Consider the following 15,341-nt stretch of genomic DNA (forward strand, 5'->3'; position numbering starts at 1 on the left):
TCCCCTACGTCGACTAGGCCTCAATTGAATATCTGGTGCGATGCATAAACATCACCAATCGGGAGATAAATGCAGCTGAGCATGGTGCTGGTTACTACCCCCCTGCGTATGTGCCCTGTATAGGTATTCCTAACAGCACTTGCCCCAACAGTGTTAATTCTATACGGGGGATATTTTTTTGTCTTTGTATGTGGGACTGTGAGAGAAACTGCGTGAGTGTGATTGAAGTTGTGATTGTGTGTGTGTGTGCAACCGGATGATTGTGTGTGTGTGATTGTGCGTGTGAGAAGCAGTAGTTACTACACCACGCTGCAAACCCGGCGAACCGAGTTTGACTCCCGGCCAAGACCAACAACACCAGTGACGATTATATGAACCAGTTGCGGGCCTCCCTGCTAGCGCCAAACTCAGCCTTAAATTACGACCTACTGCTGCGCGTGTAAACATCAGCAGTGGCGAGACAAAGACAGCCGGGCATGGTGCCGGCCACACCACCAACACCACCCACCCCCTTTAGCTCCCGCCATGGCGTCGGCATTCACAGCTGCCGGCTAACAGCACTTGCCCCCAGGGGCGTTTGCAGACAGCACGAGCCACCTTTGTGCGAGATGAAACAGTCTGGCAGACCGAGTCCTCAACATGGGTTGAGGGATCAACGAGTGAATTTCACAGGAACCACGCTCGTCGTAGTAGTAGCAGTGACAGAAGAGTGATGAGAAGGCTTCAGTTTCCGTTTTCAGTTTCATTTATTTGGTATAGCCCTGTGAGCCATTTGGCTCTTGAATCGGGTGCAACCGCAACAAACAAAAACATGAACAAGAAAACGTCTTAAAGTGACTCTGCGCAAAGGCGACTGGAGTCATCGTTTGTTCTGCGTGTGGTTGTGCTGTGGGTCATATTTACTCTATCGATACCCCCCCACCCAGCCTCCCCCACCCCCCTAATATTTGCCTTCGGGGCTGAGCATTTAAAACCAGATGCCAGCAGATAACAAAGTCGAGGGAAGGAGTCGCGTAGCTAGCAGCAGATGTTTGGGGTATTGTGTCCGGGACAGCTCGTGACTACACAGCACTCTACCTGGCGTGATCCGTGGTCTATAGACTGCTGCCCGAAGGTCTCCCGTTTCCTCCCAGAGCAGCCATCACCCTCTCACGACAACGGTCAACCCAGCAGCTGCTGCTCTACGCACGACGAGGGGATTTCATCCTCACTCAACTACCAAATTACCGGCTGCGGATCCGTGATCAGTCTCGATCATCGCCCATCATCGTCCCTTCCGGCCGTGACGTGTCCTACACCCCAGCCCCACTCACTCCACTCACCAGTCTGGAGGATGATGATGATCATGGTCCACTGTTGCATGAAGGCACCACGATGGTGTGATCTTAACCAACTCGCCTGGTATATCGGGGGTTTGATCCCAACTCTGACGCCTGTATATCGGAGTTTGCATGTCTCCCTCCCCGCGGTCATGTGGATTTTTCTCCAGGTCCTCCGGTTTTTCCCTCCACATTTATAATCAACATGCCTTTAAGATTTGGCTGCTATAAATTTCCACAGGATAACCCACTTTTTGTTGAGCTATCATTTGTGGCCAGGTCGTTTCTGAAAAAGAGCTACAAAACTCAGTGGGCCTTACCTGGTAGAATACAAAGTTTATAGTTTGGAGTTTGATGATGGTAATGTCCCTAACTCTGCTGCGTGTGTTCCTTAATCCACGTACTCTGCTTCCTGTCTCTGAGCGTGTGTTCTCCTGTGCGCACTTTCAATGCGTTCTCGATTTGTTTCCACTAACGACCATCGTGAAAATATCAGTTACATTGGCAAACACGCACCCTTCCCATGCTTGTCTCTCTACATAAAACAACACCTAAAAAATAATTTCATTTTACACATTCCATCAGCCTTCCGATGAGCGCATTATAATATTAGCAGCCAAAGTTCAACACCTGAGCAGTGGCGCCATGGTGGCGAGATGTTAACTACTTCGCTTGGTATGTAGGAAGGTATTGGGTTCGATCCCGACCCTGACACCTGCTGTATATTTAGAGTTTGCGTGTTCTTGCCGTGGTTGCGTGCATTTTTCTCTGGGTCCTCCGATTTTTCCCTCCACATTTAGAATCAACATCACGCGATTAGAGAATTTGGCTGCTATACATTTCCACACGAGAAGCCACTTTGTTGAGTATTCATTTATGGCCAGGTCGTTTCTAAAAAAAGAGCTATGTAGCTCAGTGGGCTTTACCAAAAAAAAGTTTATAGTTAGTTAAAGTGCTCCTGCCTAGCGTGGAAACGTCACGAGTGGCGGGCGGGCGAAGGCACCGGACTTGGGAATAATTTCTGAAATGTGCGCCGGAATTTCTTTCAGAATCGTTCCAGGAAACTATGAAAAAAAAGTTTAAAGAGACCCCCCCCAAAAAATAAACTCCCACGCATTCCAGACTCTCCAAGAATCCCAGCTGATGCGGCAGGGCCACGTGGTGGTGGTGGAGTCACACAGCAGGGAAACAATTCTCCACCAGCCAAGAGGGTAACAAAAAAAACCCTCATTGTATTGTCCATGGTGGTGATGCAACTTATTATTACTGTGATCACTGCCTCTGGTCAACTCGGGGAAGCCTCATGGAGTCAAGACTACTTGCCAGGAGGGTCCTGCCAGGTTTTCGCAATAGAGGAGCGGTATTGCTGCTGCCTCTGCGCTGCGCCAGCGAGATGTTAACTCCCTCGCCTGAGGTCGTGGGTTCGATCCCGACGCTGACGCCTGTACAGTACATGTGGACTCTGCATGTCCCTCTCCCCGTGGTCGTGTAGAATTAATAAGCATTTTGAGTATTTGGCTACTATACATTTTCACTTGATAAGCCACTTCGTTGAGCTATGTGGCCAGGTCGCTTCTGAAAAATAACTATATGGCGCAGTGGGCCTTACGTGGTAAAATAAAAAAAAGTAATAGTAGTTACATAGTTGTGTGATCCCCAATTGAGTAATTTGCAGGGAATTCATCACCAGCATTAGCATGTGAGTTTGGCCGATACCGGTCCCAATGTGTGTCAGTTTAGCTGTGACAGGAAAATGGAGAACCCGGAGGAAACCCATGCAGAAGGGAAGAGAACGAATCGAACCCAGGAGCTCCTCCTGGCTACTGCCCCACTGAGATAGCAGCGACAACATCGATGCCGCACTCAATGGCGCATGCTACCCGCTGGATCAACCACCAACCATGGGGAGTAGGAGGAAGCGTGTACACAATCATACGTGGGTGACCTTCATTACTATGCAATGTGCCTGCCCTTTCAAACTGCCAGCCCTTTAAAACTCCCAGCCATTTAAACTCCCAACCCGCCCGTTCAAACTCCGAGCCCTTTAGAAGTCCCCGCATTTTAGAACTGCCAGCCCTTTAGGCTCCCAGCCTTCGAAATCGCCTTCCTCGAAAACTGCGTGCCCTTTAAACACCGCGGTGATGGCGGAGGCATTTTACCGGGGACGCGTGGCCCTTTTGTCTCCCGGACCCAACTCTACTCCCATCCTCCCGTCAACATCATCGGCAACATCAACCACCATCAACAATACCAAGCGATATCAAGGACACCTTTGCCAGCACAGCACTGTGCCGCAACCAGCAGCAACATCAACCTGCACCATGAACCTACACCACCAACCTATACCATCAACATGCAACATCAACATGCAACATCAACGTTACAGTCGGCCACATTACGACCAACATTGATGTTTACAAACATTAATAGGCAAGGTAACCAAGAACAAATGTATCACACGACCATCACGGAAGATCAACAAGCAACATCTACCATACTAAAGTATCAACAAGCATCAATATTAACCACCGACTCCCCCCAAAAGTTCCTGCAACTTTCACCACCATCATCACGACCACCGTCATCAGCAGCAGCAACTTTGTCCCGTCAACTCTCATCAGGCCCCATCGCCACTCGCCATCAACCACCACCAGTCCCATCAAGCCACACTTAGACAACCTCCTCATTCACTCCTTCCTCACCCTCTCACTCACCCTCAACCCATCTCCACCCCATTCACCCACTCACTCACCCATCCACTCTCCCGCCCGCTCACCGGCTCACCAGCTCACTCACCGGCTCACTCACCCGCTCACTCACCCGCTCACTCACCCACTAACTCACCAGCTCACTCACCGGCTCACTCACCCGCTCACTCACCCTCAACCCATCTCCACCCCATTCACCCACTCACTCTCCCATCCACTCTCCCGCCCGCTCACCAGCTCACTCACCGGCTCACTCACCCGCTCACTCACCCGCTCGCTCACCCATCCACTATCCCGCCCGCTCACCGGCTCACTCACCGGCTCACTCACCCGCTCACTCACCGGCTCACTCACCGGCTCACTCACCCGCTCACTCACCCGCTCACTCACCCACTAACTCACCAGCTCACTCACCCATCCATCATCCCGCCCGCTCACCGGCTCACCAGTTCACTCACCAACTCACCGGCTCACTCACCCGCTCACTCACCCACCAACTCACCAGCTCACTCACCAGCTCACTCACCCGCTCACTCACCCACTAACTCACCAGCTCGCTCACCCATCCACTCTCCCGCCCGCTCACCGGCTCACCAGTTCACTCACCCGCTCACTCACCAGTCTTTTCTTGCTGATGTGTCTCTTGGGCCGTTCCTTGCTCATCTTCGTGTCTCCGCCGTGGTTCCCCCCCTCAGCTACCGAGAGAGTGCTCTTTGTTGCTGGCCGCTTGGCGTTTAAACTAAAACTCCTGAGACGACGCCGAGACGATGATGGTGACGAGGCGGCGTTGGTATTGATAATGGGCGAGTAGGTTGACGGAAGAGCTGTGAGGAAATTAATAAGTCAACAAATATGACGAGGTAGATGATGATAGTGACGGTGATGAGGGTGTAAGGGGCGCGGAAGAACTCCAGAAGAGCCGCAAGTGAAGTTCGCTACGTCTCCCAACGCCCACCACCGCCGCCGCCGCTTCTTCGGTCAGCCCAGGCGAGTCGCGCAGCGCTGCGACGCGAGGAGACGGCGCCAGGCAGGCGGCCTGCTGATGCTGCTGCTCTCCATCCTCCCGCCCCTGCCCTTCCTCACTCCTCTTGCCCTCCTGGGGCGGCCTTCTTCGTCAAAGAGGAGGCGGCGGCATGAGCCGAGATGGTCTCCCTCGCGTTCTTCCTTCGCCTCGCGTCTCTCTCCCTCAACCCTCTCTCTCCACTCGTCCCGTGCTCGCTCGCGTCTCTCCTCACAACTTGACAGTTTCTCTCTCTCCGCCACTTTCTGAACCCTCCTCTCCCTTATATCGTCAACTTCACTTGCTCCTGCTCGCTCTTTCTCTCCTCGTCTTCTCGCGGCACCACTCCACCACCCGCTTCACGGTGTAGACGTGGGGGTTGCCCAACCACCCAGATTCTTGCTGCTGGTTGTTGCCGATCACAACTGCTGGCGATGTTGTGTATGCAGCAATGGCTGTTTAAATGTCCAACAGCTGACACAAGCAGCTCCCCGCCTCTTCCTCCTCCTCCTCCTGGCAAAACTTTCTAGAGCACAATCCGAGAAACAACAACCACCACTACCACAACCACCACCACAACAACCAAGTCTGCTCTGTCGAGTTGTTGTTGTTGGCCCTTGCGCTGCTGCCCGTTCCCGAGATTGTTGCTGCCGTGGCCGCCGCCGTTGCCCTCGCATCAACAACAACAAACATCACAACAACCAAAAACAACAACAACAAAAAGAACAAGAGACCACGCTTCCGCCGCCATCTTCTCGGCGCACATGGGGTGCCCGGTAGCTCATTAACATATGCTAATGATGCGGCGGGCTGAGCCCCGCCCATACGCAGCAAAGCCAATGAGCAACGAAGCCACACGCCCATACTAACAACCACACCCCCATATTATAATTTGACCGCGCCCAGATTTACACGCCCCCGCCGCCCACTTAAAAGCCCCCCGCATAATTTCCATAATTGGACCCGCCCACTAATGAGGCCACGCCCCACCAAAAGTTAAACCACGCCCTTGGTTGAGTCCGGAGCCACCCCCACAGACCACGTGCACGCACGGTCTCGCCCACTTATGCAAAGTGCTCAGCGTATTTAGAATGTTAACCTTTTATTGATTTAGACTGCTGCAGGAGGAATCTGATGAGCTATAAAGCTCTTTTCCACAGATGCCTTCAGTGGGGGCGCAGGGTCCTACCATTACAACAGCAAACAATACGAAACACGATAGAATCATAAGCGGAGTATTTCGTGACACTGTAGGAATCCGATGAGCTATGAAGCTCTTTTTCACAGACGTCCAGTAGGGGCCGGGGGCGTCACAACAACAAACAATACGAAAAACACGACAAGAGTGCAAAGTATAGGAAAGGTAAACAAATCACTAAATTTACAAATACATCTAAACTATTTTTTTTATTTTACTAGCTAAAGCCCGCTGAGGCCACAAGCTTCTTTTTTAAGAAGCCACCTGGCCACAAATGATAGCTCAACGATGTGTCTCATCATCACGTGGACATTTATAGCAGCGGCCAAATACTGCTGAGTCACATCCACCACGCCACGTGACTCGGGCCACGTTGCTGACTCTGCGCCTCCTGAGAACCCGGCCACCCGGGTTCGATTCCCGCTCGCGGCCACCAACGCCGGTGACGATTAACAAAATCGGTCCTGGGCCTCCCTTTAGGCTGACTCAACCTCAAATGAGTACCTGGTGCGGTGTGTAAACATCGCCAGTGGGGGAGACAAAGGCGGTCGGGTGTGGTGCTGGCCACCCACCCCCTCGTGTAGCGTGCCGGCCCTTCGCAGGTGCAGCGCTTGTCCCAGCAGTCTGTTGAGGTTATAATACGGGGGGGGGGGGGGGTCTTTGCCTTCTTCCGAGTGCGGTCTTTGTTGAGCGTTGGACCAGGGCTCGTGTCTCGCAGGCAGGAGGAGCACACCCTCACCTGCAGACCCTCACCTGCAGACCCTCACCTGCAGACCCTCACCTGCAGACCCTCACCTCGACACGCCCTTACCTGCACAGACTCTCACCTCTACACGCCCTCACCTGCAGACCCTCACCTGCACGGACCCTCACCTGTACACGCCCTCACCTGCACAGACCCTCACCTGTACACGCCCTCACCTGCACAGACTCTCACCTGTACACGCCCTCACCTGCACAGACCCTCACCTCTACACGCCCTCACCTGCACAGACCCTCACCTGTACACGCCCTCACCTGCACAGACTCTCACCTGTACACGCCCTCACCTGCACAGACTCTCACCTCTACACGCCCTCACCTGCACAGACTCTCACCTGTACACGCCCTCACCTGCACACCCTCACCTGCAGACCCTCACCTGCACAGACCCTCACCTGTACACGCCCTCACCTGCACAGACCCTCACCTGTACACGCGCTCACCTGCACAGACCCTCACCTGTACACGCCCTCACCTACACAGACTCTCACCTATACACGCCCTCACCTGCACAGACTCTCACCTGTACACGCGCTCACCTGCACAGACTCTCACCTGTACACGCCCTCACCTGCACAGACTCTCACCTGTACACGCCCTCACCTGCACACCCTCACCTGCAGACCCTCACCTGCACAGACCCTCACCTGTACACGCCCTCACCTGCACAGACCCTCACCTGTACACGCGCTCACCTGCACAGACCCTCACCTGTACACGCCCTCACCTGCACAGACCCTCACCTGTACACGCGCTCACCTGCACAGACCCTCACCTGTACACGCCCTCACCTACACAGACTCTCACCTATACACGCCCTCACCTGCACAGACTCTCACCTGTACACGCGCTCACCTGCACAGACTCTCACCTGTACACGCCCTCACCTGCACAGACTCTCACCTGTACACGCGCTCACCTGCACAGACCCTCACCTGCAGACCCTCACCTGCAGACCCGCACCTCTACACGCCCTCACCTGCACAGACTCTCACCTGTACACGCCCTCACCTGCACAGACCCTCACCTGTACACGCCTTCACCTACACAGACCCTCACCTGTACACGTCCTCACCTACACAGACTCTCACCTGCAGACCCTCACCTGCACAGACCCTCACCTGCAGACCCTCACCTACACAGACTCTCACCTGTACAAGCCCTCACCTGCACAGACCCTCACCTGCAGACCCTCACCTGCACAGACCCTCACCTGCAGACCCTCACCTACACAGACCCTCACCTGTACACGCCCTCACCTACACAGACTCTCACCTGTACACGCCCTCACCTACACAGACCCTCACCTGTACACGCCCAGCAGTTCACCTACAGCCACGGGTTCAGCCTGCTGATGAGACACTGCATGTCAACTCCCTGTAACAGAGGGCTCGCCTATGTCGAACCAATGCTGCTGCAAATGCTGTATTGCACTGCGAGAATAAACACCGTGTTGCTGATTGGATGCGTAAAATTATGCTGTATATGTGTTTAACGTGTATGCGTGTCTGCTTATTTGAGTAGATTGTTGGGCCTCAGTGAGTGGTCCTGGACGAGTCGAGCCACCGGCAAAATCCCTGGGGTAGCGGCTTCGACTCTGTTGGTGTTCATCATCAACATTGCGCCGCCTGGTACCCCCACGGGCCGTCATCTCCCCCTGGTGTTCGCGCTTGGAATCATCGCATGGAGAGACAGCAGACAATCACCTGGTCTGCAAATCTCTTCATGGTCTTGCCCCAACCACGTCTTGCTACTCTGGTTATCTTGCTTTGTCGCCTTCTCGCCCTTTTACAATCTTCGCTCTCTCTCTGTTCCTCCTGCGCCTCCTCGTGCTCCAGCCACGCGTTTGCTCTTCTTCTCGCCCCCCCTTAACTGTAACAAACTTCCCGCTACACATTGACACATTGAGCCGTCACCTTCACTCATGAGTTTTCGCTCCTCTAGCTCACCCCACGAACCCCCCCCCCCCCCATAACCACCACCACTACTGTTCTCTCTCCATATTCTCATTGTATGGCTATCACTCATTACCCCCATTCATTCAATCCATCGATTTCGCTTTTGCCGAATTCCCGCATCATCACAGATTCGCCCCCATTGCTTCTTCTCGTCTTTTGTATTCGCCTCATCTCCGCCATGACATTCACACACGCGGCGTTGGTGTTGTTGTTGATGTTCCCTTCTCAATTCTCTGTAAAGCGCCTTGATGAACGCGCGATATAAATTACTACATATCCCATCGGCCAGAGGGCATTCCTCCTGGGAGTGTGCATCTCATCAGCCAGCGTGAGTTACAAGCAAAACTCTGGACCGGTTTCAACATTCAGTGTTCCAGCATCAGTCAGGCTTCCTTGAACCAATGCTGATGAGCTGCCAGATGTATATTGGCAAGGGACCCCCCTCTTTGATATGGGTCCCAGTTCGACACAAAACTACTGTATATATTATACATATTATACACGGCACAAAATAACGACTCAGACAGAGAACTATAGACTGACATAGAGACTCATAGACTGACATCGAGACGCATAGATTCACATAGTCTGGGTCGTGATTAAACCGGTTTGTCAAGTGTAGAGAGTATATGGTGTTATGACTCACATAGAAACCCAATGACTCACATAGAAACGCAATGACTTCCATTGAGACCCAATGACTTGCAAAGAGACCCAGTGACTCCCATAGAGGTCCCTACACTAAGACAGAGAACCACAGTCGAGTTTAACACGTAGGAGGCTTTCGCGACCAACATCATCCATACTAGAGGTCTTTGGGTTAGATCGCGTAAATATATAAATGTGTCTACATCATTAGGTACTGGCAAAGGATGTCTAATGATGTAGATGCTCACCCCGAGCCCTCATTACTTTGATAGTGCATTGTCTTTGAGCTGTGTGACGCCTTTTGGCGTCATCTGGTCGAGCACCAATTGGGTCGAGACTCAACAGAAAGCCGTCCCTTGGTGTGGACCAATCAGTTTCAAGGACAATGTATATATTATCATGTTTTTTGTTTGCATTTTGACTGTAGGTATTGTGGTTAATGCAGACATGAATCCTCGTAAAAAAGTTTCAATTTGTTGCCAGAAAAAAGGGGAAAACCCCTATTATTATATAAATGTATCGTTAAAATCCGCCACCACCCGACACAGCCAACTAGTAAGGGTTGTACCGTAAACAGAACGTGCCATTTCGTCACTAGTACAGCACTAACCGGTGTGTTGGAGAGCCAAGCCACAACATTTACAAACTGAGTACGATGTTTCGCCAGTAATTACAACTAGCTTCATCAGGCAACAGCCAGATTTGTGGAGAAGTTTTACTGTTTCGTTCCTTATATAGAGGCGTAGATGTGGTGACCACGCTTCTGCGCTCTTGCACAATGATGGGGGGATTACTGAGGCAACGTTCATGATGCATGTGCATTATGCGAGCCCTTTGAACTTGTCCTTCCTGTCTATTGTGTTTATTAAAATAGCCCTAAATCTAGACTTAAAGCTTTCGTGACTGCAGGGATTCATATTCTTGGGTCTTTCGGTAAAATCATGTCGATAGTTTCAAAGAAAAATAACAAAAAAATAACAAAAAACTACATCGTTTCGATCGCAACACAAACGTTCGTCATCAGGAGAAAAACATATCCCTAACAACGGTAATCCCTATTTAAGTACGCTGCCCTTTGAATAATGTATTATTTGATTATTCGCTTCCACCCAGCACTAAGGCGGTAGCTATCCGAACGGGTAAAGTTATTTAAATTTATTTCAATTTCGATAGATTCTCTAATTAGTCTTGGTCAGTAGTAGCTAGTTTGCACAAAACTTCAACATTATTCAAATCAATTGAGTGTCCTTGTTGGCACGCGTGTTCTGCTACTGCTGACAGTTGTATTTGAGATAATTTAATATTTCTCTGATGTTCTATTAGTCTCGTGCTGATCATCCCTTCTGTTTGCCCAACATAACATTTACCACACGTGCAGTTAATACTGTACACCTTTTGTACCAGCTTCGGTAATACAAAATATTCGGTAATACAAAATATGTATTACCGAGGCTATCAACAGAACACACGTGCAGATAGTTGTAATTACTGACGAAACGTCGTACTCAGATTGTAAATGTTGTGGCTTGGCTCTCCAACACACCGGTTAGTGCTGTACTAGCGACGAATTGGCCACGTTCTGTAGACGTGACAACCCTTACTAGTTGGCTGTGTCGGTGGTGGCGGATTTTAACGACGCATTTATATATTTAATACGCGATCTAACCCAAAAACCTCTAGAATGAACCACAGTCGAATGCTGTAGCGCCGCCTGGCGTCAAAATGTAAATACTGTACTAGTTTATCAGCTTCAATATTCTAAATCGCCTTAAAGATAAACACACATAATACCTCAATATACAAGTGGAGATGTTTCGGAGCGATACAAATGAATAATAAGAATCAGTCCTTGGTCAAGTTTTCTACTGCTGGATGAGGTTGTTTGACCATGCTTCACCACTCTGGACAATGGGGGGGGGGGGGGGGGTACCAAGGAGCCACTGCTGGAGTCTCGAGACGTCATGAAGAGGAGGCCGATCACACAGACGTCCTGCCAGTCGCCTTCCTATCGCTCTTCTGTCGCTATTACTGCCTTGATTACTGTTCCCGCCAAATTCACTCTGCTGGTTACTCCACCCATATTGTGGACGTGATCCGTACTGACACTGACAGTGTCGTCTCATCCACCACCACCACACTGCAGGTCACAGCAACGCACTCATCCACTCACTCACCCACCCACTCATTCAGTTGCTTATTAATCCACCCACTCACCCACACTGCGTGTCACCTCACTCCTCTCTCAGCGTCGTCCCTCGCATAGCTCCACGCTGGAATCCCCTCCTCCCATCATCACCACCACCGTCATCATCATCACCACCATCATCTCCATCATCACCATCATCATCTCCATCAAATAAATCATTATCACCACCACCATCATCACCATCATCATCACCACTATCAACATCCACCATCATTATATCCACTATCATTATATCCATCATCATTATCATCTCCATCATCGCCATCATCATCACCGTCTCTTCTCGCTCCAGTCAAGAAACTCGTTACACTCTTGTCGATTAAAACTTTGATAAGAGTGCCGTTTGTTGCTGGCCGCTTCATGTTTTGGGCCTGTACCCACCAATAACTTACATTCGATGGGATGATGGGACAATGTGGGTTCGGCTCTCGCTCGACTCCAGTAACGCACCGCGCAGGCGATTGCTGCTCAATCTCCGTGACCAATGCCATGGATTTGTCATCGTCACGCGCTCTCATGAATATGCAAATCGCGCTCTCCAAAGATGAGCAGCTCGAGGCGCAGCCTTGCAACGTCCGGCTCACGCCACTGCTGGCAGAAAGAGCCTCCACTAGAAGCCGCTCTTCTCTTCTATGCAAACCAGACAGACGTCTCGCTACCGTGGGGATGCCGCTAGGGCGAGATGCTCACGATCTCGCCTGGTATATAGAAGGTCGTGCGTTAGATCCCGACCCTGACGCATATTTTGAGTTTGCGTATCTCTCTCCCCTTGGACGGGTGGATTTTTCTCCAGGGCCTCCGGGTTTTCCCTCCACACTTAGCATCAACATCACCACGCGTTTAGAATCTTTGGCTGCTTTACACTTCCACGAGATGATATCAGCCACTTCGTTGAGCTATCGTTTTTGATAGCCGGGTTATTTCTGAAAAATAACTATACAGCTCAGTGGGCCTTACCTGGTCAAAATAATAAAGAATAGTTTCATGGTTTTTAGTCTTGGAAGAGATGGGAGTAGCTACACTTTATCCCACCAGAGGCGGGTTGCGGGAGAGGGCATTTCAAGAAACTCGCATCCCCACTGTGTCAGCTGCCGCGCCGGGAGACGGAAACGAACCGGCAACTCTGGAACTGAAAATCTCAGTGGTGGTGCTGCTCACCGTTACACCGCTGTGGCGGCGCCCTTGTAGGGATACAGGGGCGCAATAATTGAGCATTGTTGTGAAGAGGAGTTGCCTTTCACTCCAGTGGTAGCGCCTGACGCCGATGATCCATACTTTAAGCCAAGCCTGGCAGAGTTTCGGAAAATGTTCAGTGGAAAATTAAGTTGAAGCTCTCCTGGGTAAACAAGCAGAACAACCACAATAACAACAACCAGCACAACAACCACAATAACAACAACATAGCCAAGGGCTTTACCTCAGCAAAGGTATTTATGGCACAGACTAGGCGATGTTTCAGGCAATACCCCTTCTCAACGCGTAGTGGATTTTTTAAGCCAACATTACGATTTGTAATCGATTTGTGGGCGTAGGCGAAGTCATGATCCGGCCACGTCTGTGTCGTGAGACCCTGCATCACTCGGCACAGCCGAAACAAATTGATTCTCACGTGGCGTACGAACTTCTTCACGACTCACGGATTAAGGTGGTGAGCGCTTGAGCCTCAATCACAGGTTGAGCTGAAGAGCGATTCTTCAGAGCCCAAAATCACGTGGCTACATCTGGCCCGATCATTCTCCTTTTATCTCTCTGCCGGCAAAGTTAGGCAGCGCATTGACACCCGAGCAGCGTCGTGTGGAAGAACATCACCACCGGGCCCCATGTCGAGCAGAGAGGGCAGTTCACCTGCACCTTTGTTTTAAGCAAAGGCGGACCGAAAAGCCAACAAGACACTGAATGTTGAAGCCACACCAGAGGTTTTGCTTATGTTGAACTAATGCTGCTGAAGCAATATGGCTGATGAGATGCGTAACATGCGTTGTTCTTGATGTTGAAGATCACGTTGGCGAGATGTTAAATACATCGCCTGGTATTCAGAAGGTCGTAGGTTGGATCGTGACGATGCCGGCTGTATATTTGGACTATGCGTGACTCTCTCGCTCTTCCCGTGGCCGTGTGGATTTGTCTCCGTGTCCTCCGGGTTTTCCCTCCACATTTTAATCGACATCACACGTGTAGCGTATTTGGCTGCTAGAAATGTCCACATGACGATACGCAACTTCGTTGGGCTATCATTCGTGATAGCCAGGTAGCATCTGAAAGATATCTACGTAGCAGTTCAGTCGAGGGCCTTACCTGGGAGAATAAAAAATGTTAGTTTATAGTTCAATAGCTCAGAGGAGGCGAATTCCCTGCCGTTCGATTGAGAGGTCGCAGCGCCTCCTGGCAGCCGTGCTGGGGTCGCCTTCGTGGTGATTTGGACCACCCCAGCGAGGGGCCGCCCCTAGAGGTCGCGCAAACACCGCGCTCGGCAGGAGGCCGGCGCAGCCCCTGCAACCGCCCGCCCCACGGCGCTGCCCCTGGTCGAGGGAGCTGTGGGCAGCCCATTGTGACCGGAGAGGATTTGGCGATGCTCTTCCAAATCGTCTTGGACAGACGTCTTTGATGTAAGTGAGAATACCCACATTGTACCCCCACCACACGAAACCTTCCTTCTGCCAAACCACTCCTTCGCTGGTGTCTATGACAACGGTAACGAAGGTGTTGTTTGTTGCTGGCCGCCCGGCGCTTTGGGCCTGTGCGCAAACACCGCAATTCATCCGCATCACACTCGAGAACCCCGAGTTCATCGCAGCTCAGCCAGAACGAGGTTATGGGTCTCTGTGTAAGTCTATAGGTCTCTGTGTAAGTCTATGGGTCTCTGTGTGAGTCTATGGGGCTCTGTGTGAGTCTATGAGTCTCTGCGTGAGTCTATGGGTTCTCTGTGTGAGTCTATGGGTCTCTGCAAGTCTATGAGTCTCTGTGTGAGTCTATGAGTCTCTGTGTGAGTCTATGGGGCTCTGTGTGAGTAGTCTATGAGTCTTTGCGTGAGTCTATGGATCTCTGTGTGAGTCTACGGTCTCTGTGCGAGTCTGTGGGTCTCTGTATGTGTCTACGGGTCTCTATCTGAGTCTATGGGTCTCTGTGTGAGCCTATGGGTCTCTGCGCGAGTCTATGAGTCTCTGTGTGAGTCTATGAGTCTCTGTGTGAGGCTATGGGTTCTCTGTGTGAGTCTATGGGTCTCTGCAAGTCTATGAGTCTCTGTGTGAGTCTATGAGTCTCTGTGTGAGGCTATGGGTCTCTGCAAGTCTATGAGTCTCTGTGTGAGTCTATGAGTCTCTGTGTGAGGCTATGGGTCTCTGCAAGTCTGAGTTTCTGTGTGAGTCTATGGGTCTCTGCAAGTCTATGAGTCTCTGTGTGAGTCTATGAGTCTCTGTGTGAGGCTATGGGTCTCTGCAAGTCTATGAGTCTCTGTGTGAGGCTATGAGTTCTCTGTGTGAGTCTATGGGTCTCTGCAAGTCTATGAGTCTCTGTGTGAGTCTATGGGTCTCTGCAAGTCTATG

General features: G+C 51.2%; 1 protein-coding gene across 3 annotated transcripts in view; it reads right to left on the reverse strand.

Annotated features, from left to right (window-relative positions):
• Positions 1-5,936, reverse strand: part of LOC116954168 (uncharacterized) — an 87,173-nt gene extending 81,237 nt beyond the window's left edge. For 2 of the 3 annotated variants that reach the window (XR_012929618.1, XM_032974651.2), the window contains exon 1: positions 4,634-5,936. Coding sequence is in view for 2 of the 3 variants with exons in the window: in XM_032974651.2 (XP_032830542.2) it covers positions 4,634-4,690 (57 nt within the window). In the remaining variant the exon portion in view is untranslated. The remainder of the gene's footprint in view (positions 1-4,633) is intronic. The other variant, XM_076052159.1, reaches the window with a different exon arrangement.
• Positions 5,937-15,341: the final 9,405 nt, after the last annotated feature.

The sequence above is a fragment of the Petromyzon marinus genome, chromosome 54 (assembly GCF_048934315.1).
Source record: "Petromyzon marinus isolate PM22_M1 ecotype Great Lakes invasive population chromosome 54, UKy_Petmar_22M1.pri1.0, whole genome shotgun sequence".
In the NCBI taxonomy this organism is placed as follows: domain Eukaryota; kingdom Metazoa; phylum Chordata; class Hyperoartia; order Petromyzontiformes; family Petromyzontidae; genus Petromyzon; species Petromyzon marinus.